Raw genomic sequence first — 24,901 nt, 5'->3', positions numbered from 1 at the left:
TTGGACAACAAGGGATGACTGAGACTTTTCAATCACAACTTTTTTTTTTTTCCTGTTGTTTTTCATCTACCCATCCACCTTGGCTGACAGCTCGCCATAACAGGATAGGATTGATGGAACAGCATGACCCCAATGCGCTCTTCCTCAACTCTTCCTCTTCCTCATCCCCTCTCACTCCTCCCAGAGTCAGAGATTTATTCTCTTGTCAGATGCTGACCCGAGTGCTCGGTGACGCGAGGAGCATGTCGTCCGTCTGCCAAGCAGACCCAGTGTCTTGTGGCTCTGTGTGTGTGTGTGTGACTGACTTAATTTGTAACCCCCGAGCATGCTTGGGTACATGTTTCTATATAAATACATGTTTATGTTTGTACATTTATATGAAGATTTATAGACGGTATAGATTTCAACAGAGAGAACATAAAAATGTTGTTTCTGTGCCCTATTTGTGTATTTTATACAGTGTGTCGGTCCAAGTCTTATCTTTGTTCTGTGTGTGTGTGTGTGTGTGTGTGTGTGTGTGTGTGTGTGTGTGTCTTTTACCCTTATCTCCCTTTCCATTTGTCACTCAGTTTGACCAATTCCGAGTGCACATATCACTGTCTGACTATATAAATGTGAGCAGGTCAGAGGTGGGTGGTTTTACATTTTGTATCCATGCTCTGTTGAAATCTGCTCTCCTCCTGCATCTTCAGCTGTACGTGTTGGTGTGTGTGTATCTGTGAGTGTGTTTGTGTGTTTATTTGAAAGCCCCTCATGGCTCCCAATGGAGTCGTGCAGCGTCCCCACGGCTGCTGCCCTCTCTCTCACTGCCGGCACTCTCCCCTTCAGCCCAGCATTTGTAAATCTGTGGACCACATGCCAACAGATGCCCTATAAACCACCCCCATCCCTCCTCCCTCCTCTCGCATCCTTTGACCGCGAGTCCTTGAGCGGGACGTCCCCTTGCCTCTGACGTCTTTACGACTTGTTTAGCCGCTAGCTGTTTGCCTCCGCAATTATTTCTAATCTCAGTGTGGCCATAAACTGTGCTGCTTCGACCAAGACACCGCCTCCGCCAGCACCGCCATTAGAGAGTACATAGGTTTGGTCTGCTGCTGTTACACAGTCATTCTTCAGAGAGAAAGGCCAGCCACTTTTATGTCCCAAGATAGCCAGATATACAGTGTCTGTAACACAAACGACTGTATGTTTTTTTTCCCCTCTTGGTGAACCTTGAAGGTAACTGTCAGCCAACCAATCAGCAAGGAACGGTTACTACCCACACCACCCCCCACCCATTTATCGTGCTCTGTGAGCAACATGACTGGCAACAGTGGTCATTATGTGCTCTCTGCCGGACAAAATGAGTTCCAGGTGTAAAATCAGTTCCCATGAAAATGCCATACAATCACTCCTGACAATGCCTCTATTATATCAGTGCTCAGCAGACTGAAAACACAAAACCATCTGCAAGAACAAGTTCAGAAAGGAAGTTGTAGATTTTAACCTGAGAAACACTACCTGTCCTCAGCACCTCAACAGTGGTCACTGAATGCATACAGCTCCTGCAGCATAACTCAACGTCCGTAGTCAACAGTAGTTCTCCCCTTGTTTTCTTAGATACGCTGCTTTCAAATGTTGCGTTCATGCATTATAATGAGCCCCCTCTTTATCACCTCCAGGTCCCACATTGGCGAGCACAACTGTACCCACAGCTGAAGACAGATCGTCCTGCGACAACACCGAGTTCGGCTGCTGTCCTGATGGCAAGACGCCATCCAACACTCCAGAGGGCACAAACTGCCCCTGTAAGTCAATACCCTTCCAGACCCTTCAGAAATTCCCTTCTTACCCTGTTGTCCCCCCTGTGTCTCCTGTCTGTTGATACTCTGTGATAACATGTGATAAAAGAGCAGAAATCCTGACATCATTTCCACACTAGCTTCTCTGACTCAATGCAGCGAGTCAGAGGAGCGTTAATCTCCACTGAGTCAATGGTCTTTTTGAGAAAGAGAAATATGTTCCTGGGTTTCACCATCCATCTTCAAAGATACAGCAAAACAGTATCTACTACAGCTCCAGCGATTAGCCAGCGTTAACGTCTGGACCCTTTGTGATTTTACTGAATTCAAACAACAAATAATTTGTCAACTTTCAAGAAACAACAGCATTGAAGGAATAGTTCACCACTGTAGGAAGTCAGTGTTAAGTATCACATGCAAGTGCAGAACTAATTATAATAGAGTGGCACAGCACAGAGTGTTTGTCTATTTCTCATCTACATTACTCTTCTCCACTCTCCATTTTTTAAACTTAATTTATAAACTGAATATCTTGATATATTAAGAATCATCATGTTTACTTTGGGATTAGTGATATTGTGCCATCTGCCTCCAACAACCAGATGAACAGGTGTTTTATTTTTTCTGCAGCAGTGCTTTCATTAATCACCTCCCTCATATGTAAATGATCATATTGGTGAGTGGAAGAAAAAAAATACACAGTGAACCATTAAGTCTGACATAAGTATTTGTGTTTATGGATTTGACAACTGATATTAGTCATACTCTGCCAAACTTAAAGCACATTTTCATTCCTCCGGTTATTCTCAGGAATTTTGAATGAAGTTTGGTTTTATACAGGGTCGAGGTGCCTTTCTCTTAAAGAGGGCCTTTTCAATTTTCTATCCTTTGTGAGCCATAAACTAAATTTAGGTAACACCGATATCCCAAATATGTTATGGTTCCAGCTGTTTCCCTTTGGAGTCAGATGGAAGTGATAATGATTGTGCTACTCACAGCTGGTTTTAGCCAAAACAACCTGCTCTTACAAACCTTTAGTGCCACACATGGTTTGCAGAGACAGTAATACCTCCGTCGTATTAACCTCGGCAGAGATCCCAGGCAAAAAATCTCAAATTCATCACAGGCTCGAGAGACAATGTGGAAATTTCTTGCTGTGGTAACCACTATTTATTGTGTTGAGCCAATCTACTATGCAATGGTTCTTCAAAACAAAACACAAAAACTTCAGAACAATTTTATGTTGCCTTTCTATAGCAGCTCCTCCATACATTTTCTGTCTGAATGAGCTTTCGCAAAACTTGAACACTGCCTCTGTAAAAATGTACCTATGTGAATTCTGCTTGTTGGGCATCCAAACTCAGCCAAAGAAAATTTACTTTTTCCAAAAACATTTTTCCCAGCAACCATCCAGTTAAGCTGCATGTTTCGATCACTGTGAATGCATTGCAGACTCTGAGGCTGTAGGTTCCCCAGTCCTAGTTTGATACAAGACTTAACATCATATTTTGGGGGCCCTGTGCTTTGATTTGTAAATAACCATCCATGTTTCTATTCCTGCTTTTTTTCTATCTTACTTCACCTTCTGTCCTTTTCTTTTAATCTCCCACCTCTTTTTCTACTGAGCCATTCTCTTTATCAGTCAGCGCCACCGTTAGCTATCTCCCTCTTGAGCTATGTCTCAGTCCTGTTCTCTCCCCTCCACCCAGTCAGCCTCAATCCAGTCTTGCATCAGTTCATTTCTCTCTGGAGTTGAGAAGGAAGAGAGTTGAGAGACTACCAGAGGCCGACAAGTGCTGGTGTACCAATCAGTGCCTTCTGCCAGACTCGGTTCATAAAGATAAAGGGCTTTTTTTCTCTCCGCTGCCTCTCTGTCTCTCTTTCCCGCCATTCCTCTGTTAAAATCTGCTCTCTGTTTGTCCCAGCAGTGTTAGTCAGACTGATTGTGAAAGGAGGGATTCTCTCCAACTCCCATGGGAGCCCTAGGTCATGACTTGAAAGAGCTGCGCAGAGTTGCTTTTCTGGCATGAATGTCCCATCACCTCCCAATAAACCAGCATATTTCACTGCCACAGCACGATCTGAAGTATGAGGCCAACTCTGGCCTTCCACAAACCTCTGCTGTTCAGTTCTTCCACAAAATGTATGGGAAACAGAGGTGAAACATGGGGCGCCATATCACTTAAGGTTGGATTTGATGGCATTTTGCCCCAAATCCAAAGAACAAAAGACACAGATTTTAGCTGTAAGACAACAGTTGTAACAAATCCCCTAAAGCCTGTAAATATTTATCTCAGGCAACAATGACGGCACACCAGCGATCAATACTTCATTCAGCTCAAGTGTTGCCAATAAAAGCAGGCAGCGCTATAGGCAGATCAATACACCGGATCTTTTTTCTCCTGAGACGGGCTTAGCCAATCCCCTTCTCATTAGAAGTGAAACGACACGTCCTTCATACTAGAATATCCACTGGCCACCATCTCACTGTAGCGTCCAATTTATCAGCATGCGGCTGGTTGTCTCACAATGAAAAGAACTAATTGTTCACAGTTCCAGTCTTCTCATTTTATTGAGACATTAAATGGTGAAAAGCCTCAGGGGTGAGTTTAGGCCACATGTTCACACACTCAAGGAGAAATACGATGAAACCTTTTTTCTATTTAGTAAAGTAAACCCTCTGACACCAGATGTCCGACCATGGTTAATTCAACTCAATTCAGCTTTAGTTGTACAGCGCCAAATCACAACATACATTACCTCAAGGCAATTTACATTGTGTTATGTTAAGGTCAAGACCTTACAATATTACTAAGAAGCCCAACAGTTTCCACAACAAGCATGTAGAGAAAAAAACACTCTTTTAACAGGAAGAAACCTCTTAGCAGAACCGGACCCAGTGTGGGTGGCCGTGTTTTCACCGGTTGGGGTGAGAGGAGAAAAATGGTGGAGAGACGAGAGGTTGGTGGAAAAGAGGAGATATCATATTTAAGCTTGGTTGTTATGATGAAAATAATAAGAGTGATATTTATGGTTGTGATGATGTTATTAATGACAGAAGCCAATATTAAGTGAATAGGTCCCAGTACAAAACCATGTAGAACTCCATGACTAACATTAACAAATTGCAAGCTATCTGATAAGTACGACTTTAACAAGCCAGTGTGGTTCCTCTAATCCCTACATGTTGTTCCAGTCTCTAACAGAATTTCATAATCTCTCTTTTAACTGTGATGCTTCTGGGCTGTGATGGATTCTGTGAAAGTCTTCACATCGACCGTTCCTGTGAAAATAATTCCATAACAGGTTAGCAACAGCCTTTTCAAGGATTTTAGAAGAGGTGCATTAAAGAGTTTGTAAACTTAATTCTCAAGAATGTATTCTTATTACTAACCTGTAGTAATAGCAATGGAGAGTTTTGGGTTTATTTACATGGATATTGAGAAATCTTCCTCTGAGAACTCTGCTCCTTAATGCATCACTGTAGGCCGTCCATATAACATTTAAACAGGGCAATATGACATCATCGATAATGGCTAGCAAATGCTCATGTGAGAGTTAATGGCACACTAAGGGAAGTCTAACAAATCCATTATAATTTCCAGTTCAGTAGAATCTGATAGTCAAATGGCTCTGTCCCTCTTTTATCACTCTCTCTCTGTCTCTCTTTATGTCCGTCACGGCACTGGGCCAGAAAATCACTCTCTCTGATGTTTGTCTTCTTTGCAGATTAAAAGTCAGATCTCCCCCGCCGCCACCTCTTTTTTTTTTCTTCCCCCCTTCGTCTTATCGGCCAAACCCCGGCCGTTTGCCTCTATTTTATGGCTGCCATCACATCTGAATCGATGTGTGCAGCCCGTGAAAGGAAAGACGAGTGGGGACAGAGGGAAAGGCGGGTGTGGCGGGTGTGTGTGTGTTTGTGTGTGTGTGTGTGTGTGTGTGTGTGTCTGCGGTGACTGCTGTCCGTTTCATGCAATTTTAACCAGGCTGTGTCAGTCACCGGTCTGGTGGCATTAAGGAGACAATTACGGCTATCTTTCATGATAATCATACAAGTGCTCTTCCCATTCTCCCTGGTGTTGCTCAGGCAGGGGCAGCCGTGATTGATTTGGGCAATTTGTTCTGCTGATTACGAGCAGCGTGGAAGCCCGGCATCAGTGCCTCGCATGCTCTTCTGTTCTTACCTCACCTCACACACCCACACACACACACACACACACGGACGCGCACGCACACCAATCCCCTCCACTTTCAGCTTTATTTCAAGTCCTCTCCTCTGGCGGCAGTACGAGGAAACTGTATAAAGAGTTGATAGATGGTGGACAACACAACCCCCAAGGTCGTACTGGGAGGCATTCTATTTGCTGAAGAAGGCACTTTTCAGAATGGCTTAGGGCTGTTTTTCCTCTTTAGTGTGTTTGTGTGTGTGTGTGTGTGTGTGTGTGTGTGTGTGTGTGTGTGCGTACGTGTGTGTGGTGTGTGTGTGTTGATTTTATTTCATGTATTTGTGTGTCTGTCTAACTTGTTGTCTTTTTACCCAGCCCTCCATGCCCCGGCCAGCTTTTGGGACACGTCTCCGTCTGGTAAAACTGGCCCATTTTCCCCACCTCTCCTTCCTTCTATGTTCCTTCCTTCCTTCTCCCATACCTCACAGTCCATCTTTTCCACCACCTCAACCTCCGCTATGTTCACCTACAACGGCCAAACTCCAACTTTCTAAACCCCAACACAATCAGCAACACACTCACTCCACCTCCTCTTGTCACACAAAAACAAACACGCAATCCATCACTAACCCAAAACTGGCACTACCCCAAAAGTGGGCACCGTGTGAAGGCAGTGGGATCTGAGTGTGTAGATAGAATGAGTGATAGAAGAAGGTTTGAGCTCTTGTGTTTCAGTATCACATCTTTCCCTCGTCTCCTCTCCTTCCAGCCACCATGAGGTTCAGTGGCTTCCTGCACCTGGACCGGGTGGAGGGCCAAGAGATTTTCTACACCCCAGAGATGGAGGACCCCAAGTCGGAGTTGTTTGGAGAGACGGCCCGCAGCATAGAAAGCGCTGTAAGTGCTCTGAATACAATTCAGCCAGCAAATCATCATAAAACAATATTCTACCCATATTTCCTTTTCTTTTAAAGCTAGAATATGTATCTTAAAAAATACCTTTGTTCGCTTTTCTATTCTCAGGGGCTTTGCTTCTACAGTTTCATGTGGTCTCATATTAACCAACAGCCAGGGGCTAATGGTGGCTAATGTTAGTTAATATAATGCAATACAAGTTATGTGCAAAAAACGAATTTAATCAGTTCAAAGACTTAATGACTCTTCTCTGCCTTTGTTATTGTTATATATAATTTTGCCTCTGAAGATTTCAGACTTGGTCCCATGATGACAACGTCCTTAAACCTTCACCAGTCAGCAATGTAATCAGATGATTATGTAACCTGAAGGTTTTTCTTGTGACATAGCCACCACAAATATCCAGTCCTGGTTTTCTACTGTCTACCTGGTCAGGAAACCAAAGTCTTATTTTCACTGATGGTCACTGTTTCGATTCTAAACACAAATACGCAACATCTGGTTTGTGACACTTCCTGGTCAGCTCGTTCTCATTAACTCTTTCCATCGACGCCAATATTCTGATATTAACCAGATTAAGCCTATAGTCTGAATAAGTCTCTGCCACGTTAACAGCATTTTTTATCATCTTCACCTGAATAAGGTCATACTCGGAATAAGAAATAATCAAATTGAGATGTGGAGTAGTGTGACCTTAGTCACTTTATATAAATATGTATACATCTTAATTGCCTTCTAACATCCTATTGGAGACACACATGACACACATGCACTGGGTGTAAACAAGTTGGAAAAATAAAAAGGAGCAAAACTTGAAAGAAAACCGGGCCTGAGTCATTATCAGGCTATGCTCTGCAACATGGAAACAGGAATATGAATGAAATATTCTATAAGCAACTCATGCAAACACCATAATCAAAATAATGCAATTTGAATATTTATCATATCAATTATTGGAATATATATTTGTGTGGGTTTCTTCACACTCGCTCACTCACCCTATCAAACTCAGACTAGACAAGCCCTCATAGATATCAAACATCTGGAAGGCTCTGATTCAGTTGGTCAGACTAAGTCTGTAAACCCCTCACGCTTCATGATCATTTGGCCGATAATTTGTTTGGATCAACCTCAACTCCCCTGCTAGCAAAGGGGATGAATCGGACCCAAAATCGGGTTGATAAACCTCTAATGCGCAGCAGACATCACACCTCTTTTAGCTCTGTCTAGGTTGTAGTCACACACTATTCCCACAAAGAGACTTGTTTTCAGCTTTAAAAACCTGACAAACCGACAGACGCTATACGTTGGTGCTTTGGTGGAGATCGAAAAAAACCCAGATGAAAGAGGAGCAGACGATCGAGTTATACTCAGATTTGATTCAGGAGACCAGAAAACCTGTGTAACTAAGAAATAACCCGTTGACATTTTCACCACAGCACCTTTGTAATTTGATAAAATGCCATATGTTGTGTTTTCAGCTTGTTCTAATGGTCTCAAGTGTCCAAAAGAACACTGACATGGTCTGGCTGCACATTTTGTGCTTTCCTAAGCACGTTCACATCAAGAGTAGAAAAGCTTCTGAGTCAACATTTCAGAGAATCATGAGACACAAAACTCTTCACAGAGAGTCGGACTAATTGAATTCTCCCAGCAGCTTCAGGCGAGCTTCCCTGCAGGCTTTACAAACCCTACACCGATGAAGCTGCTCAGTAATATTCTGCGAAACTGGGCTGGAGTGGTTTCTCACCTCAATGATAAATAGTACAAAAACGTACTCAGTGGCTGCAGTCAGGGAGGAATGTCATCATATCAGGGGACAACAGAATCTGATTTTTAATAAATATCAGTTCCATAATTTTATCCCACGACAGTAAAATACTGATTAAATAGCAGTGTTTGTAAAGAGGAGGGACTTCTCAAACCTTTACTACACCAACATTAGCAGGTATTTGCAGGTGGGTAAACCTGCTAAGAGGAGTGTGCCTTTCTACTGCGTCATGGTCAACATGACGCTGAAAAGCTCTCTTACATCGTGTTTCATTTTAAGAAAAAAAACTGTTTCTGTTGCTCTCAAGATGTAAAATGGTAACAAAGGTTCATGGTGATTTATGCCCAGAAGTTCAATGCGCATCATAATGATGTGACAACATCTAGACTGCCAAAATAAAAGAGAAGAAGAAATTAACGCATTCACCCAGGTTTCGTTTCAATTACATAAACAGGAAAATATGAATTCCGTACATATAGTCCTGATTAATAAAGATTTTTTCATTATTTACTTAATGCACTGCATGCAAACCTTAGGATGACTTAGGCATGTACCTGTATATATATACATACACATATACACACCCAAGGCTTCCAGTAACTTGTCAAGCTTAATAAGAGAATTATGAAATGTTTTAAAGTGCTCTCTGCAGACTCGTGGGAAGACTAATTTGTTGCTTGCTTGCCAAACGCCTCAGTATTGAAAAGATGCATCTTGTGTGACTTTAATTAGGATTCAGATATCTGAATACTCAAGTCCTGATTCTGGATATGAGTCAACTGTGGATGGGCTTGATCCAGACGCTGTTAGCGAGCCCAGTCCTCGCAGAGTCTCTGTATGGTAATCACTGTGTGTCCCTGCTCGCATTTCTCCACTCTCCCTTTTCTCTGTTGAGGTCAGACCTTTGAAAACATGTCTCTGATGTCAAGCCAGGGCCTCACTCCTCAGATGAAATGGGGGTTTGTGTTTGTATGTTGTGTGTGTGTGTGTGTGTGTGTGTGTGTGTGTGTGTGTGTGTGTGTGTGTGTGTGTGTGTGTGTGTGTGTGTGTGTGTGTGTGTGTGTGTCTGTGTGTGTGTGTGTGTCTGTGTGTGTGTGTGTATACACAGTACACAACAACAGCTGCTGAATCGGTGTCACCACCCCCACTGGGACCTAATCTGCTACCTCACAGCAGTTTGTGTGTGTATGTTTGTGTGTGCGTGCATGTGTTTTGTGTGTTGCCTCGTTAGTGCTCTCAGTGTATGTCTGAAGCCTGGTGCGCCACTTGACAGCAACCACTCCTTCCTCATCTCCCAGCACACACACTGAGCAAATTCAAATTCCAATTCAGAACAATCGTATTTGTCCCCAGAGGCCATTTCTAAGTGCATGTCAAAACACAAGTGAAAACAAGAAAGAAAACAACAATGACATCAGTGCAATATCCACAGAAAGTTAAAAATCAGTGCAGTATATTAAGTAAGAGAAGTGTATATGAATTTAAAAGGATGGTGAACATGATAACGGCTGTGAAAACATTAAAGTGATCGTAGCACATACAGTTTACACACACACGCAGAGTACATACTCAGATACACAGTCATAACACACAGAGAAACGAGCCGCAGCACATTTCATTTGCAGCTCAGCAATCTCCTACTCTGAGTCAATAAATTGGAACCCGTGAGCGACATAAAAGTTAAAGGGGGAAAGAAAGAGCAGGGATTTTGTCCAGAACCATTTGCATCTGTAAACCAGAGTCAGAGGATTATAAATGTAACCGTTCACTTGTGTCTAAAACCTCAATAATATGATTTTATTGAAAGCATGAACAAAAAAATATGTCATCTCGACCACAAGTTCCTGCTGATTTTGTTAAAAAGAATCATTTTGTGGACAATGACTGGCTTTAGAAATGCAGATGAGGAGTGTGGAAGAACCCTCAGTGGGAACAATGGAGGCGGTCATAATATGCTCCAGTAAAGTGGGTTACCAGGCCCTGTGGCTCCTGTGATTTTAACCAGCTGCTGCGGCGAGGACGAGGCGAAGGATTTTCCTTTTTGTTGCTCGTCGTGTGAATTAGATTAATCCACAGCCGTCGCTGAGCGCGTGTATGTTTTAAGTTCTAGCATGAAAATTTTTATTTTTGGCTAAAGGCAACTTCAGTGCGACTGCTGTAATGTCACTGTTGGCTTAAAGAAAGGTTTGAGTCCCCATGGAGCTCCTCCGGCTGTTACAACACGCACTCAGCAGGGGCCTCAGAAGCAAAACCAATCTCGAACACATGTCAGGGTAGTATGACATTTATCTTTGCCCCCCCCCCCTTAAAACTTGTTCCTGTAATTAATGCCACGGCTGCTGCTAAATGTCATTTTGTGCACCCACACCCAATAGATTTCTTCTCTGCACTCCAATTTAGGAGGGTCTCTTTTTCTTCCTTTCAGCCACAGTAGAGTCGTCTGGTGTCCTCGCTGCTATGAAAGCACAGAGCTCATTACCAGCCTCATTCATCACCTCTCCTCTCTGTCTCTCTCTGTCCCCCTTCAGCTCAACGAGTTGTTCAGGAAGTCGGAGGTGCACAAAGATTTCATGAGCGTTCGCATCCGTAACCTGGCACCGAGCAACTCCATCCTGGCCTTTGTGGAGGCTCACTTCAGACCAGGTGAGAGCAGATTTCCCCCCCCAAAAAACAACTGTTATGTCGCAAACAGAAAAATAAACTGTACATGTTTGGCATCACTTATGATTCGTTGCGCTTTGTCTTTTCGCAAGCAGGATATCTCAGAAATGACATGATTTAAATAATACTGGGATTAAAGTTAGACCATTTGTCAAGGGAGACCTACTTTGTTTTTTAGTGCAGAATAAGCCATGATGTTACCATACTATAAGCACTAACCTTCATCTACTTTTCACTCTTCACTTTCAGCCTTTTCTCATGCACAGATTAGTTTGTGTAGAGCTCTATAATTTTATTTCTCGACAAATTCCACGCACCTATTATATACATAATTTAGCACCTAACAGTTTTAAATTATATTTTTAATATCCAGCCATCACATTCTCTTAAAACTTATTACTAAAATCTCAGTATCTGTGGCCTGTTTGACATGAATTACCATTATTCTTGAAGGTACCTACCAAACTGCACTTACTCTGAGTGGATGCACACATCCCCTCAGAGTAATCCAGGGAACTTGAATAGCATTTTGCCTGAACAGTAAGTGGTACTACAGCTGTAACAACTTTGATTGAAATGACCGTAACTCAGTGTTTATGCCTCACCACCCACAGTTCCTGCGTGTGCAAACATTACCAAGTCTTAAGTACCGTGCAAATGATCATCTGTTTTTTGTTGCAATGTGCACTGCTGCAGGTTAAAAACATCTACACTTTACTATGATTATTAAAATGACACATTTAAGAGTATTTCGCAGCCTTGGCAGAACTATATGTGTTCTCTCATTATGTTTTTTATCTGGCTCAAGATATTGTGAGGCACTGAATGTTTCTCGCAGTTTATTTCTCAGTGCCAACTACATCGCTTACTTGGAACTATTTGGATTTTCTACATGTTGAGATTTGTATTTGATATTGATCAGAGCCAGGATAAGTTCATCCAAAATGATGGTAAAAATGTTGGATTGTGCATAGCATCCACTGTAGATATAATATTCTGTCATATTATAATAGTTTACAAGTTAACAACTAGATAGTTGTGTCATTAAAGGTTTGTTTATTTTACCAATGGTGTAATTACAGGCTTGTATTTTTTAATTGCCAAACTTCAAGGTACTAGTATTCATTAAATTATAATCTTTTATGAATAACATTTTAGCTCTGGTTGATGTGGAACAACCGTACATTTACAAGGCTTCTTTTGCACGACACAAACAACACCACCTCCCCGCCTTGTTTTTGTTTTCTTTTATGAGCGTCATTTAGCATCCCTCATACGCTTCATACAGGGCGTCGGACACTGTAAAGCAACGCTCCTCCATGGCCAGTAAAGCGAGCTTCTGCAGTGAACGTTATGAGAGCAATTCATCTAGAACAAAGCCAGACAAGCAATAGGTGGAGGACAAGTGGTCCCACCAGACTTTCTACCTGTCTTATACAGGGCTCTCAGATAATATCCAGTGTATCACTAAGGAAGATCGAGCCCTCTATTTGCTTTGGGGGTGTTCCTCAGTGGACTTGTCCTTAGTGGTTCTACCTCTGCTTTATTGTAGATACAAGATTCACAGTGGAGGACATCGAAGGTTCCCTGCTGAAACAGCTGAAGGCCTCCAAAGAGACCGGCATCGCCGTGAAGAAGCCAGAGGACGAGAATATTCGCTTCACCAATTATGGTAATACAGTAGTGTGTAGGGATTTACAAAATGAAAAGGGGGTTTAAGTTATTCATGAGGTGATTTATCAAAGGGTTTAAGGGTTTTGAAAAAGAAATCTCAGCACCTCAGGCTCAACATGCTTTAATACATGTTTTCTTCTTTTTCTAATTTTGATTGTTCTCTCCCGCATTACTCACAGGCCTCTCCACCATCCCCTTCTTCACGACCACTACCACCACCACGGCATCTGTCACCACAGCTGCTCTCACCACCACCACCACTACCACCACCACCAGGCCTCCGCCAACCTCCCCATACATTACCCGCCGGCCACCGAGCACCACCCGCAGACGCACCACCACAACTTCAGCACCGGTTACCACGCCACTCCTCACAACAGCAGCTATCACCACGACCCCTCCGCCCCCAGCTACCACCATCGCCCACTTCAGGGGCAAGCTTCATCACAAGGCCCACAAGCCGTGTGACTCCCACCCCTGTCTCCACGGGGGCACCTGCGAGGATGATGGCAACGATTTCAGCTGCAAGTGTCCCGCCGGGCGAGGAGGCTCAGTCTGTGAGAAGGGTGAGCTTTATTTCTTCTCCAATATTTGTTATGACTCTTATATCAAAAGTTGGAACAGAGTTTGACTACAATATGCTACTGTCGGATTTTACAGTTTGAAAGAAACCACCAGTGGCCGACTTTGACTTTACATTGATTTTGGGTTTTAGGGAGTTTTTGAGAAGGGCTTTTGAAGGACTGGACTCAAAATGCAGGACACGAGACAGACAAGATTTTTAGGTTGTTATTGTAAAACTTAATCTTGCTGTGGGGATATACAGAGGTGTGGAGCTGCAGGCAGGAGTCCTCACAGGCTGAGCTGGGCAGGCAGATTGTGAAGCAAACAGTTATTCCATGAGTGGAGCAAGCAAGCTCACGAGCAAAACTTCAAAAGTTAGGTGTGATCTGGCACTGGAGTGAGGATCAAGGGCTTAAGTACTTCAACCAATGAGTGGTTGGCAGATGAGTCTCAGGCGTGTTGGAGAGTTGGCAGGCAAACAAGAGTGAAGGGAAAAACAGGAGAACATGGGGGTATTGTTAATATAATATAATCTGTGGAGTATATTTCTATAAATGAAATATATTGATTCTGGCAGAAGGAATAGGTTTTGGTTGTTCACAAAGTGGTGAAACTTGAATATAAGTTTGAGTAATGACTCTCATTTAACTGTTTTGTTCGTAAATGACATGTAACAGATGTTCACAGATGTGGATTTATTCTGATATTTGAAGCTCAACATGGCAACAGAAATCAGAGCTCAGGGAAAAGCTCATGTTTTATCATCATCATTTTATACACATACATTTTATAAGCAGCCTCATCAGTTCCCCAGATTTGATTACATAGATACAGATAGAAGTGATGAGCCTACAGCTGGATGCTGAGGCATTGACAAGCAAAGGCAGATATGAGAAATCTTAGCAGCTTAAACAAACGTGAGGCATGACACATACTGAGACTAGTACAGCTCGAGTTTACTGCCTGAACTAGCTCACAAGCATTGCTCCATTCATAACAGGGAAAAAAGGACTGCTGCAGCAGGTGCATGGCGCAAAATGGTTTTCTTGGTCTGCTAATTAATCATGGGTATGTTTTGGGTGCAATAAACCATATAGATTTAAACCATTCCCTTTAAAAGCCAGATGGGCTTTTTAATGGCAGATTTTTCCAGGTAGTAAGAGAGAACTCTTCTCTGCAGTAGAAGTTCCTCTTGAGAAGCACAACTCTTTTGCTTCTTCCTTCTTACCCTACTTTTGGGGGCGAGAGAAAATTCAAGCAGCTGCATCTTAAGATAATTGACACTAATTGCTTCGACGCAGATTAGCTGGTGACAATCGGTGTGTGTCTTTGAGTTAGAGTGGCTAAATTGAAAACACACACGCACGCAAACACACACCTCCCCAAGATCAATCAAATCATTAGAATAGAGTGAGCTCATCAGCTGCCAGTCTCCTCTGAGAGACGGACAGAAAGACAGATGGACAGAAAGAAAGGGAGCTGGGGGAGAAAATCATAATTGTCAAGTAGCGACAAAACAAAGGTTTCTGTGTGTGTGTGCGTGTGTGTGTGTGCGTGTGTGTGTGTGAAAAGCTCAGCCCCTCCTCTTTCTCAGCTTTTCTGCTTTTGATAAATTCATTGTGTGTTTTGGAAAATCATCAATCTCAAACTAAACCGAGAGATCGTCAAGACGAGCAGCTCTCATCTTTAATTAAGCACATTAGACGCCTATTATGCCACAATAAAACAAATCACATTGTAATGAGAGCATTGGCTTGTTGTCTCCACTCCTCCACAGTGATCAAGTACTTCATCCCATCATTTGGAGGCCAGTCCTACTTGGCCTTCCAGACCATGAGCGCCTACCACACGGTCCGCATCGCCATGGAGTTCAGAGCATCCGAGACAACCGGCATCCTGCTCTACAACGGCCAGGAGGGAAAGAAGGACTTCATCTCTCTGGCTCTGGTCAACGGCAGGGTGGAGCTCAGGTGAGTGTCGGCTGATTGAATTTGATGAAACTTTAATGATCGCCGTGAGGAAACAGTCATTGCATTAGCAGCAGCAACCGAGAGGACAGAGATAAGAAGAAAACAAACAGAAGCACCAGAGATAATGAGGCAAATAATTATAGCAAGTAAACATGTTGAAAACAATGCTGCCAGAAATAAATACAGACACAGAAGCATCTTGACAGATCTGCAGGTTAAAGCTGTGATACAGTGCTTTCAGAGATATGTTCAAACTTATCATATTTACAGATGGTGGGAACATATGCACAGAAATATGTGCAGGAGATCTGAGTTTTGTGCTTTTTAATCACATGCTCTATATTTAGAGGTAGGACTGGATGTCCAAGTGGGAAATGTGCATTTACAGATGGAAATAATGACGTGTAGAAATTGGTCCAGAAAGTGGTCCAGAGATTACTCATCATTGCATTTGACTGTGTGGCTTTACATACAGATATGTGCAGTTACGACTGAAAATAACATATAATGTGTACAGAAATACATTTTGTAAATCTCTGCTAATAAGAATCATCTTGATAGGTGAATATTCACAGATTTTACGATATCCCTATTACCTCTGATAAGGATTTTATGTTTTCGACTGTTTGTTGGCAATTTTGTGAAGGGGTGGGAAGAACCCATTACATTTTGGTGCAGATTTGCGTCACTGACAGCTGTGCCGACAGTGTGCGAGTGACATACAGAGACAAAAATCCACTCACGCTCACACTACGGTCAATTTAGAGTCTCTAAATTAACCTGCATGACTTTAGACTGTGGTCTGAAGCCAGAAGCCCCACAGACATGGGGTGAACATGAAGGAAAGGCCTTGGCCGAAATGGGATTCAAAATCCTCTTACGGTGAATTACCTTAATTAATATCATGATCACACATTAAAACAGTACTTTATCTACATCTCCCAAGTGATCAAAAGTTTCTGTTATTATTGGTTATTCTGTGATCATTATTGATACTTGGAAGTGTGAATAATGGACAAAATCAATGCTGCAGAGACCAGGTTATCTTGACTCCAGAAACATTGGACACGTTCCATAATGAAAATGAACAATGACTGCCTGGTAAACAGACATATCTTTTAATCACCATGGCTACAGTGAGTCAGACCGTCTGTGAAATGTTTTAGATTTGAAACCAGGCTGAGTATCGCTCCTCACAACTGGTGAATTGATGCAGACGTGTTAAATTGGTGGCATGCCCATTGAAGATGTGTGGTAGGAGTTGAAGAAGGATACATTTTCCCTCCTTCAGCAGACAGTATCAGTTTTGGACTCAAAGCTAAAAGTGACAGAAAGTTTCATCAGTTGAATCTGTTTAAATTAGACAATTTTCCTGTCAGACACTTCTCATCTCTGTCCTGGAACTGTATGAATAAAAAATATTTTCTCAGAAAAACAGCATCATTTCTCCTTCAGAAGAAATGTGAATGAACTAATTAGAAATTCTGCACCACGTCTGTTTTTATTTCAAACGCTGTCCGCTTTCTTAATCATTTTAGGTCTTTTGTCTCAACCTGACCCTCGAAGTCCTTTAAATTCCTCCCAACCTGGCCACGTTAGATTTCTCTATTCAGAGTAAAATCGATAGCAAACTAAAGGAGATCATTAGTCACTTGTGCTTTCGAATGGAGCTCTGCCTCTATTGCAGAAACACAGCTGTGAGATTACTGCACAACAGCTCGAGACATGGGGAAAGGAGCTAATTATTTGTGGCAAATAATTGCTCTCAGGTTGAGCTAATACTACTGTATGTGTGGGTGCACATACACAACAACTCTCTCTGTGAAGGTATGGCCTTTTTCTTGTTGAGTAAGAAAGGGCGTGAAAGGCATTTCTTACATACAGTAGTTTGGAATCCTTAATGGGATTCTGGGAGGTATGAGTCTTGCTCTTTCTTTATTTCATCCCTCTCTGTTTCGTTGAGCAATATGAGCAGATTTCTACTAGTTATTAGGCGCTCGATAAAGAACCAACTCATTGTGTGACAAAAAAAGTCCTTGAGTGCTTTAATCTGCTCTGAAGTGTGAAAGTACACAGGTATAAAGTTGACTAACACGTTTTGTTTGCCATCTCCTCAGGTTCAACACGGGTTCGGGCACAGGGACGGTGGTCAGCAAAGTGCAAATCAGTCAGGGCCGCTGGCATCAGCTCGTGGTGACTCGCAATCGACGCAACGCCATGCTCAGCGTGGACAACGAGCCGCACATTGAGGGCGAGAGTCCACGCGGCACAGACGGCCTGAACCTGGACACCCACCTCTTCATCGGAGGAGTGCCTGAGGAAATGAAGCAGGAGTAAGACCTTTTGTCAACAGTTACACATCGTTATGATAACAATAATGTCAGGAAATGAATCAAACACAAAAATCTATCAGCTGTGGTTTCCTTTTACTGATATTTTTATATCTTTTACATTATATTGAATACAGTAAACTTATTTTTCCAATCTCCCACTCCCTTGTCCAGATTAACCTTGCATTTGGCCTCTGAAATAGCTGTGGGCTGCTATTTACCTCCAGTTGCACATACACACAAGTTTATTTACTATCACAATTAATTTTTTATTGAGGCTGCTTTCAAACAGGTGGACTAGACTGGAACTACCTTAAGGCTCTAATCATTTCAGTTGATTTTGTTCATGCAATTCAAATTTTAAAGGGAACAGGCTCTTTAACAATGCATGTTTTTAAAAAAGAATTGTAGTTACTGAGTATATTGGGTGATGCAGCCATGTTTACATTCATAGGCTGGATCTCTTAACTTAGTTAAGCTTTATGTAGCATTTGATTTGATAAGAGGGTTTTGGATGTTTGCTAATTGTTAAAAAAAGGTCATTCGTGCAGCATTTATTCATTGCTCTCATAGAATAATAATATGTTACATCTGTAGTAGGTCTACAATTAGTTAGTTAATTACTTCAGCCTCATCCTCTACTGTAATGTACCGAGGCATATAATTGCTTTAGGCTCAGCAACAATACACTCCGACAGTGTTTTATGGCTATATTAAAAAAAAACTACATTTTGAGATTTCAAATATAAAATTGTAATATTAGGACAATGAAGCCATTATACTCTGAGAACGTTTATAAATAGGAAATAATAATAAAAAGTAGATAAGTTCCTCTCTTTCTCGATCCAATCTCATTATCTCAACAGTGAAACCTGTTTGAATAGCACACATGTAATCAACCATGGCCTCACAGTCACCCACTACCAAACATTTCCTCCTACACAAAAGAGGCAATTCACTCCAAGTCCAAGTAGTTTTTTCTGCAGACAGTTTCTTACACCATCTTTTCAAAATCCTGATCCTTATGAAAATGTGGAGCTGATGTGAAAAAAGATTTAGTATTTCATTATTTGTGAAATTGGCTGATCTTATGATATTCAAAATGACAAACAGCCTAAAATTACAACATAAGTCACCAAATATTCAGACTTTTTTCTCTTACTAATGTGAATTTATTCTCATAATATTATGACTTTATTCTTTAAATGTCTTTAATTGGCATAAAGCATATAGCATCATCTGAACCATAGGTCCAGTGTTATTAAGTGAGTGTGGTTAGTGTGGTAATCGTATCTGTATGTGTTGAAAGAAACACATTAAAAGTCATCACATTCTTACTGGTTTCCGTTTTATCCTCAGTGTGAAGGAGAGGACAGCGGTGGCCACAGGTCTGGTGGGCTGCATCCGACTGCTGGACGTCAACAACCGAGTGCTCAACCTGCAAGAGAGCGGGGGCAACAGTCTGTACGGCAGCGGCGTGGGTGAATGTGGCAACAACCCCTGTCAGCCGAATCCCTGTAAGAACGGCGCAGCGTGCCAGGTGAAGGAGGCCGAGATGTTCCACTGCCAGTGCAGCAGAGGATTCTGGGGTAAGACGCCAACAAAAGGTGCAGATCAGCAGTTTCTCTTATGTTGCGCTGGGTTTTCTTCTCAGTCATGGTGTTTTGAGAAGTTAATTCATCTGTGTGTGTGCAGGAAACTTGGAAAATAATTCTTATTCAGAAGTACTTTTCAGACTTTTCTAACACCTTGTCGTTAAAATGATGTTTATATCTCTGCTATGCCTTCTCTTCATGGATTCACTCTGGTCATGATTTACTCACAAATCCTAAGTAAGCTTGACAGCCTAATTTGACAGTATAACTCGTGCCCCCAGCAGGAGCGCCCGTGGACGTTTTGTAAACACCAACTCCATCATATCAGAGAGTCCAATGCCGAAATGATTAAATGTTGAATCAGCACAGAAAACATAGAAACTTCCACCAAATCCTCAGCGATTGGCCTTTGGCCTGTCTCTACTTCCACATCCCTGCCTCCCTCCTCTCTTACTCCCTCCAGCAGATGCCGACTAACAAGCAACTCTGAGAGAAAATAGTGAAGACCCGACACACTCAGGGCCCAGTCAAGCGTACCCCTGCCCGGTTGTTCCGCAGCTACTGCAAAAAGTTTAATTCCAGAACCAAATAAATTGTCAGAGTTAACTTTTATGCTTTAATAGTAAAGGATTTTATACTCGTACATCTTGGTGGTTATGGGAAACTATTTTCCCTATAAGAACAATTTTCCTTCAAGTTAAAGTGTGGATCAATAAAACATCATGTTACAATATTATTACCTTTCATATAGTTTTATGCTTTGTTACTGAGAGACCTGAGAAGGAGGAAGATAAACCTCTGCTGTGGAGAAGAGGCACCGCTGTAATCAAACTTGTGTCTGCAACATGGAGTAAAATGAATGGTAGTAAAGTTAATCTTGTCATCGTGTCAATTTAGAAAGTGGCAAAGATTGTCTCAAAGAGAAGGACTGATCAGAGAAAGAGAGAATAAATGGGAAAAGAGAGGTGTAGTTAGATGGAGGAAATGTCAGAACCACCAGATGAATGATGGAGGTAAGAGAGTATTAAAAGATAAAAAGTTGGGAAAGGAGGAAGTGATATGAAAAGAAAGAGCTGCGGTAGGGAAGAAGTGAGAGCGGAGGATTAAAGAACCATTCCAAATGGTGTGAGTGGGGAGAAAAAAATGGGGGAGCCCTGTGAGCTCAGCGGGGATGGGGTTCATTAAAGTGCTCTCCTCACCACAGGCTCCAACTGCTAAAGTAATGACGGGTGAATTTAGATGGGCTGAGACGGAGGGCTAAACCATCACCCTCCAGGCGATTGCGAGCCGTTCCCACAGCTGGTGTTGGCCCTGGAACACACATGCCAGGGAGACTCTCCACTGTTTAATCTGGACGTGTAATATTTTGAAATCCTATTAGGAAATGACCTCTATTACAGAGGGAATCCTCATACACACACACACACACACACAGTCCTCACACCGAGAGAGAAGGTGGTTGAAAATGTCAGCTGTTGTCATAATTTTCATTTATCGTTGTCTCATAATGTGTGTGTGTCCGTGTGTCCAGGTCCAACCTGTGCTGATGTCCATGACCCATGTGAGCCAAACAGATGCCATCCATCCTCCCAGTGCCAGGCGCTGCCAGAGGGAGGCTACAAATGCGAGTGTCCCATGGGACGTGAAGGAAGGCACTGTGAAAAAGGTAATCTGACTAAAGAGTGAATTACCTGGTTTGACTCTTGTCTCTTCATGCCTTGGTTGTTCTCTCTGGTGCTTGTCAAAGTGCACATGTATTTTAGCGAGGAGTCAGCGGCTGCACCACCCACCTTTTAGCCTCGTTACCTCCTGTTTTCTTTCCGCTCTGTGACATTTCCATCCATCCTGAATTGAGGAGAAAGATCAAACACAGAAAGGTGGGGGGCCTTCGGGGTCGGAGGGGATTGGTGAGTTGGTGGGCTGAATGCAGAAGTAAGGTAGATGATTGGCCCCATCGGGCCATCCGCCACATTGACTCAGCTGTGCTTGTTAGTGGTTCAGTGACAGCCAAGCTGCAGCCTTCCTCTACCTCTCCCTGCTGGCCGCCCACAGGTGTAGTGTTCAAATGTGTTTGTTGCTGCTGAGCTACAAACATGGCAGAGTCAGACCTCGGCTGGGGAACAGACCAGAGCACAGCTCAGCTGCTTTTAAAGTTCATCATTACCACTTTTAGCAGCGTCACACTCCGAACTCTACCTGTGTGTCGTCCCTCCCTGCGTTTGTAGATGTTGTCATGAGCCTTTGAGTCATCGTTGATTATGATCAACTGGGAATGAAAGAGAATACCCAGTAATGCACATGCCTAACAACAAGCATGCACTCTTGTAGCTCTGGGAATTTAGAAGAACCAGATGGGAACAACCTCCCTCTGAGCCTCAAGTCCCGGTTAGCAGGTGATTAAAGTAAATTGAGGTGAACCAAAATCAATGCTATGTGAGCGAGAGCATCTCCCATTCCAAAAGGCTATTTTTTCAAAGGAATCAATGAGATGACTAATCGCATCAGTCCTCCCTGCCTGTGATGATTAATGGGAGCGTCACTCAGCCAGAGTGTCGGCCCCAGACAGGAGCTCAGAGATAAGGTGGCAGACAGGCGGACATACCCTCTGAGGGCTGCACTGAGAACAGTTAAAAGACATGTAGCTTAGAGCCCACTCATCAGAAGCCTGCAGGTGTATTAGTCATAATATAAAGTGTATGTATCTGCATGTGTGCACCTGCAGCTGAGCTGTGGTTTCCATTTCAATTCCAACAGGGTCTCTTCAGGGCTGGCACCGCTATAAGATCACCATCAAGGACTTTTCTCAATGGTGTTCCAATAGTATTGAATGGTCTACTTTCCTCAGTGCTTTCAGCCTGTGATAGTGTAAATCATTACAATTTAGTGATGAAAGCTGGATAATTTAGACTAATCCCAGCCTTGAAAAACTAGCTGCAGGGAAGGTTCAAATCCTAACAATGTTTTACATTCTGCCCTGCAGTGACATTAAGCCAAGGACGAGTGTGTGTGTGTGTGTGTGTGTGTGTGTGTGTGTGTGTGTGTGTGTGTGTGTGTGTGTGTGTGTGTCTGTGTGTGTGTGTCTGTGTGTGTGTGTGTGTGTGTTTCCGAGATCAACCAAGAAGCCCAGCTTTGATTACAGCTACAAAGTCGTAGTTATACATATATCATATAAAGAAAAAATACTTATTATATGGAACCATTTATATCTATAATAATAATGACATCAAGCTAATCTCTCGCGTCCTCTCCCACCACCTCGGACACTCTAACACTCCTCTCTGTGCATGTCTTGCTGCTTCTCCTTCTTGATCTCCTGTACTTTTTGGACAGATTTAGCTCTCAGTGCTATATTCTCACTCTCCTGCTGTACAGCAGCCGAGTGTCGTCCTTCAGCAGCGAGTCGATTTGGATAAAGTCTAACCGTCGTACTCAGCCACAGATGCAACAGCGTTCAACTTTTTTCCAGTATCGACTCCCTCACACGTCATGTGGGTTTTCTTGGTCAATCACTCTTTCCAATGTGTGGACCTCTGGTGACATATTGATCACAGAGCTTTCACTTTCAGCACAAGGTGAAAGAGAGACACCCCCCACCCTTCACTCTCCCCTATGAGGAACTATTTTCTGAGCAGCTCTGTTACTCTAATAGATTAGTGCCATTCTTCTCCTCCATGTTGCGCGCCATCATCATTAGCAGTCTTCTGCAAAATAGCTAATTAGCTTTCTCATCTCCGGCTGCCTCTTCCATCCTCGACTCGGCTCTGCTAATCCCAGCCAATTACAAATAAAAGCTTCCTTGCCGGCTACATAGGTGTGTGTGTTTGTTTGTGTCTTTATGTGTGTGCGTTAGCCGCTAGTATCACAGACGCCTCTGAATAATGGTAGTTTTTTCAACCAACACCATGAACACATACCCCCGGGGTGACACTTGGATGATTTTAATGTCAGGCCACTTGTTAGAAGGATGGCACCGAGCCTGTTCTAATCACTCCAGACAGCCAGAGACAGGACAGCCAGACATAGACCCAGTTACAAAGACATGAATTTGTATAAAGGCCTGCCAGAATACAATGGCTACATTATTTCATGGGACCCGACTGTGGTGTTTAACTCACCAAATATCTCAGAAGATTCTTTGTCATACTGTGGCGGGCTGTGTAATCAGTCTGGCATAAGGGTTTTTGATTTTTTTTTTTCTTTGAATATCTGTCAAGAAAAAGTCTTAATCCCAAAGGCTATGAAAACATAAATCCATCTCTTTCCATAATGCTGACAGGTCCCTCTAAGATGCTCCGACTATCCCTCAATTTTGATTCTGTCAGCACCAAAGGCACGACCTGAGGATGAATGTAGTCTCTTTGTTTTTTCAGTGGCTGAGAGGAGAGGGGCTTACATGCCGCAATTCAACGGAGACTCATACCTGGAGCTAAAGGGGCTCCATCTCTACGGGCACGATCTGCGGTAAGTCCAATGTCCCTGCGTGAAATCCACACAGCAAAGTCCTGTGCAGTTTGTGTTACTGAACACTGGATATTGTGTAGGTTTTCATAAAGCCTGTTCTGCACCCAGGGCAGTGATTCTTCTTTTAGCCTGAGCTGAATTGACTGAGGGTTACACAAATAACACCTTATCTTGGCCTTAGCATGTAGAATATATATATATATGTATATATATTTATACATGTCTCTGCACAATTTTCATGCACAAAGCAAACGCTTAGGTTAAGGTATATGTTTGACTCTTACATGTGTGTACTGTCTTGTCTTTTTCTGTGGCTGTAGCCAAAAGGTCAGCATGACAGTGGTTCTCATGGCCAACGACTCCAACGGTGTGATCTTCTACAACGGCCAAAAGTCGGACGGAAAAGGAGACTTCATCTCTCTGTCCCTCAACAACGGGATCCTGGAGTTCCGCTACGACCTGGGCAAAGGACCTGCTACCATCAGGTTAGAATGTGAAAGAGCGTTGCACTTAGACAACTAGGGAAAATGAAAGTGATTCTGTGTACTTCAATGTGTTTTTGAGGTAAAAAGCAAAAATATGACATCAATGCGGGTTTTAATATCACATTAAGTTCCAAGTTTATTAATAAATCTACATTTATGGGTTGAACATGGCGCATTACGCCTCCCAGTGTTTCAAACTGTCCTTTTAGGGCCAATGCTCCCGTAGAGTCAGCCGTTTGAGCCGTCTGTACGTCACAACATTTATATATATATATATGGAAAATGGTAGACCCTCTAATCAAAGTTGGAGTAGCCTCCCGCCACCAGCGACAGCTCGTGACTAAGAATCTGAAAAGCTGCGTTCATTTTCAAATTTATCCTGAAATTAAACCCCTAAACCACCACATCATTTACTGTTAAGAGACGTCCCTCATCCTCTCCTGCTCCCTGGCTGACTCTCTCTCTCTCACACACACACACACACACACACACACACACACACACACACCGTTTGAATCGAGACAGCAG

General features: G+C 42.7%; 2 protein-coding genes across 17 annotated transcripts in view; one reads left to right on the top strand and one right to left on the bottom strand.

The window, feature by feature from the left end:
- The window catches only part of ampd1 (adenosine monophosphate deaminase 1 (isoform M)), a 269,757-nt gene that overhangs the window by 132,157 nt on the left and 112,699 nt on the right, over nucleotides 1-24,901 (bottom strand). The window lies entirely within an intron of this gene.
- Nucleotides 1-24,901, top strand: part of agrn (agrin) — a 245,739-nt gene that overhangs the window by 200,559 nt on the left and 20,279 nt on the right. For 10 of the 16 annotated variants that reach the window (XM_069527083.1, XM_069527092.1, XM_069527088.1 and 7 more), the window contains 12 exons: nucleotides 1,662-1,787; nucleotides 6,323-6,364; nucleotides 6,717-6,844; nucleotides 11,162-11,276; nucleotides 12,847-12,966; nucleotides 13,148-13,534; nucleotides 15,310-15,502; nucleotides 17,620-17,835; nucleotides 19,192-19,421; nucleotides 20,959-21,093; nucleotides 23,798-23,888; nucleotides 24,209-24,373. In XM_069527083.1, the coding sequence (XP_069383184.1) occupies nucleotides 1,662-1,787; nucleotides 6,323-6,364; nucleotides 6,717-6,844; nucleotides 11,162-11,276; nucleotides 12,847-12,966; nucleotides 13,148-13,534; nucleotides 15,310-15,502; nucleotides 17,620-17,835; nucleotides 19,192-19,421; nucleotides 20,959-21,093; nucleotides 23,798-23,888; nucleotides 24,209-24,373 (1,948 nt within the window). The remainder of the gene's footprint in view (nucleotides 1-1,661; nucleotides 1,788-6,322; nucleotides 6,365-6,716; nucleotides 6,845-11,161; nucleotides 11,277-12,846; nucleotides 12,967-13,147; nucleotides 13,535-15,309; nucleotides 15,503-17,619; nucleotides 17,836-19,191; nucleotides 19,422-20,958; nucleotides 21,094-23,797; nucleotides 23,889-24,208; nucleotides 24,374-24,901) is intronic. The other 6 variants (XM_020089194.2, XM_069527093.1, XM_069527089.1 and 3 more) reach the window with 1 other exon arrangement.

The sequence above is a fragment of the Paralichthys olivaceus genome, chromosome 6 (assembly GCF_024713975.1).
Source record: "Paralichthys olivaceus isolate ysfri-2021 chromosome 6, ASM2471397v2, whole genome shotgun sequence".
Classification (NCBI taxonomy): Eukaryota; Metazoa; Chordata; class Actinopteri; order Pleuronectiformes; family Paralichthyidae; genus Paralichthys; species Paralichthys olivaceus.
Note: the sequence above shows the minus strand (reverse complement) of the source record. Positions and strands in the feature narration are given on the sequence as shown.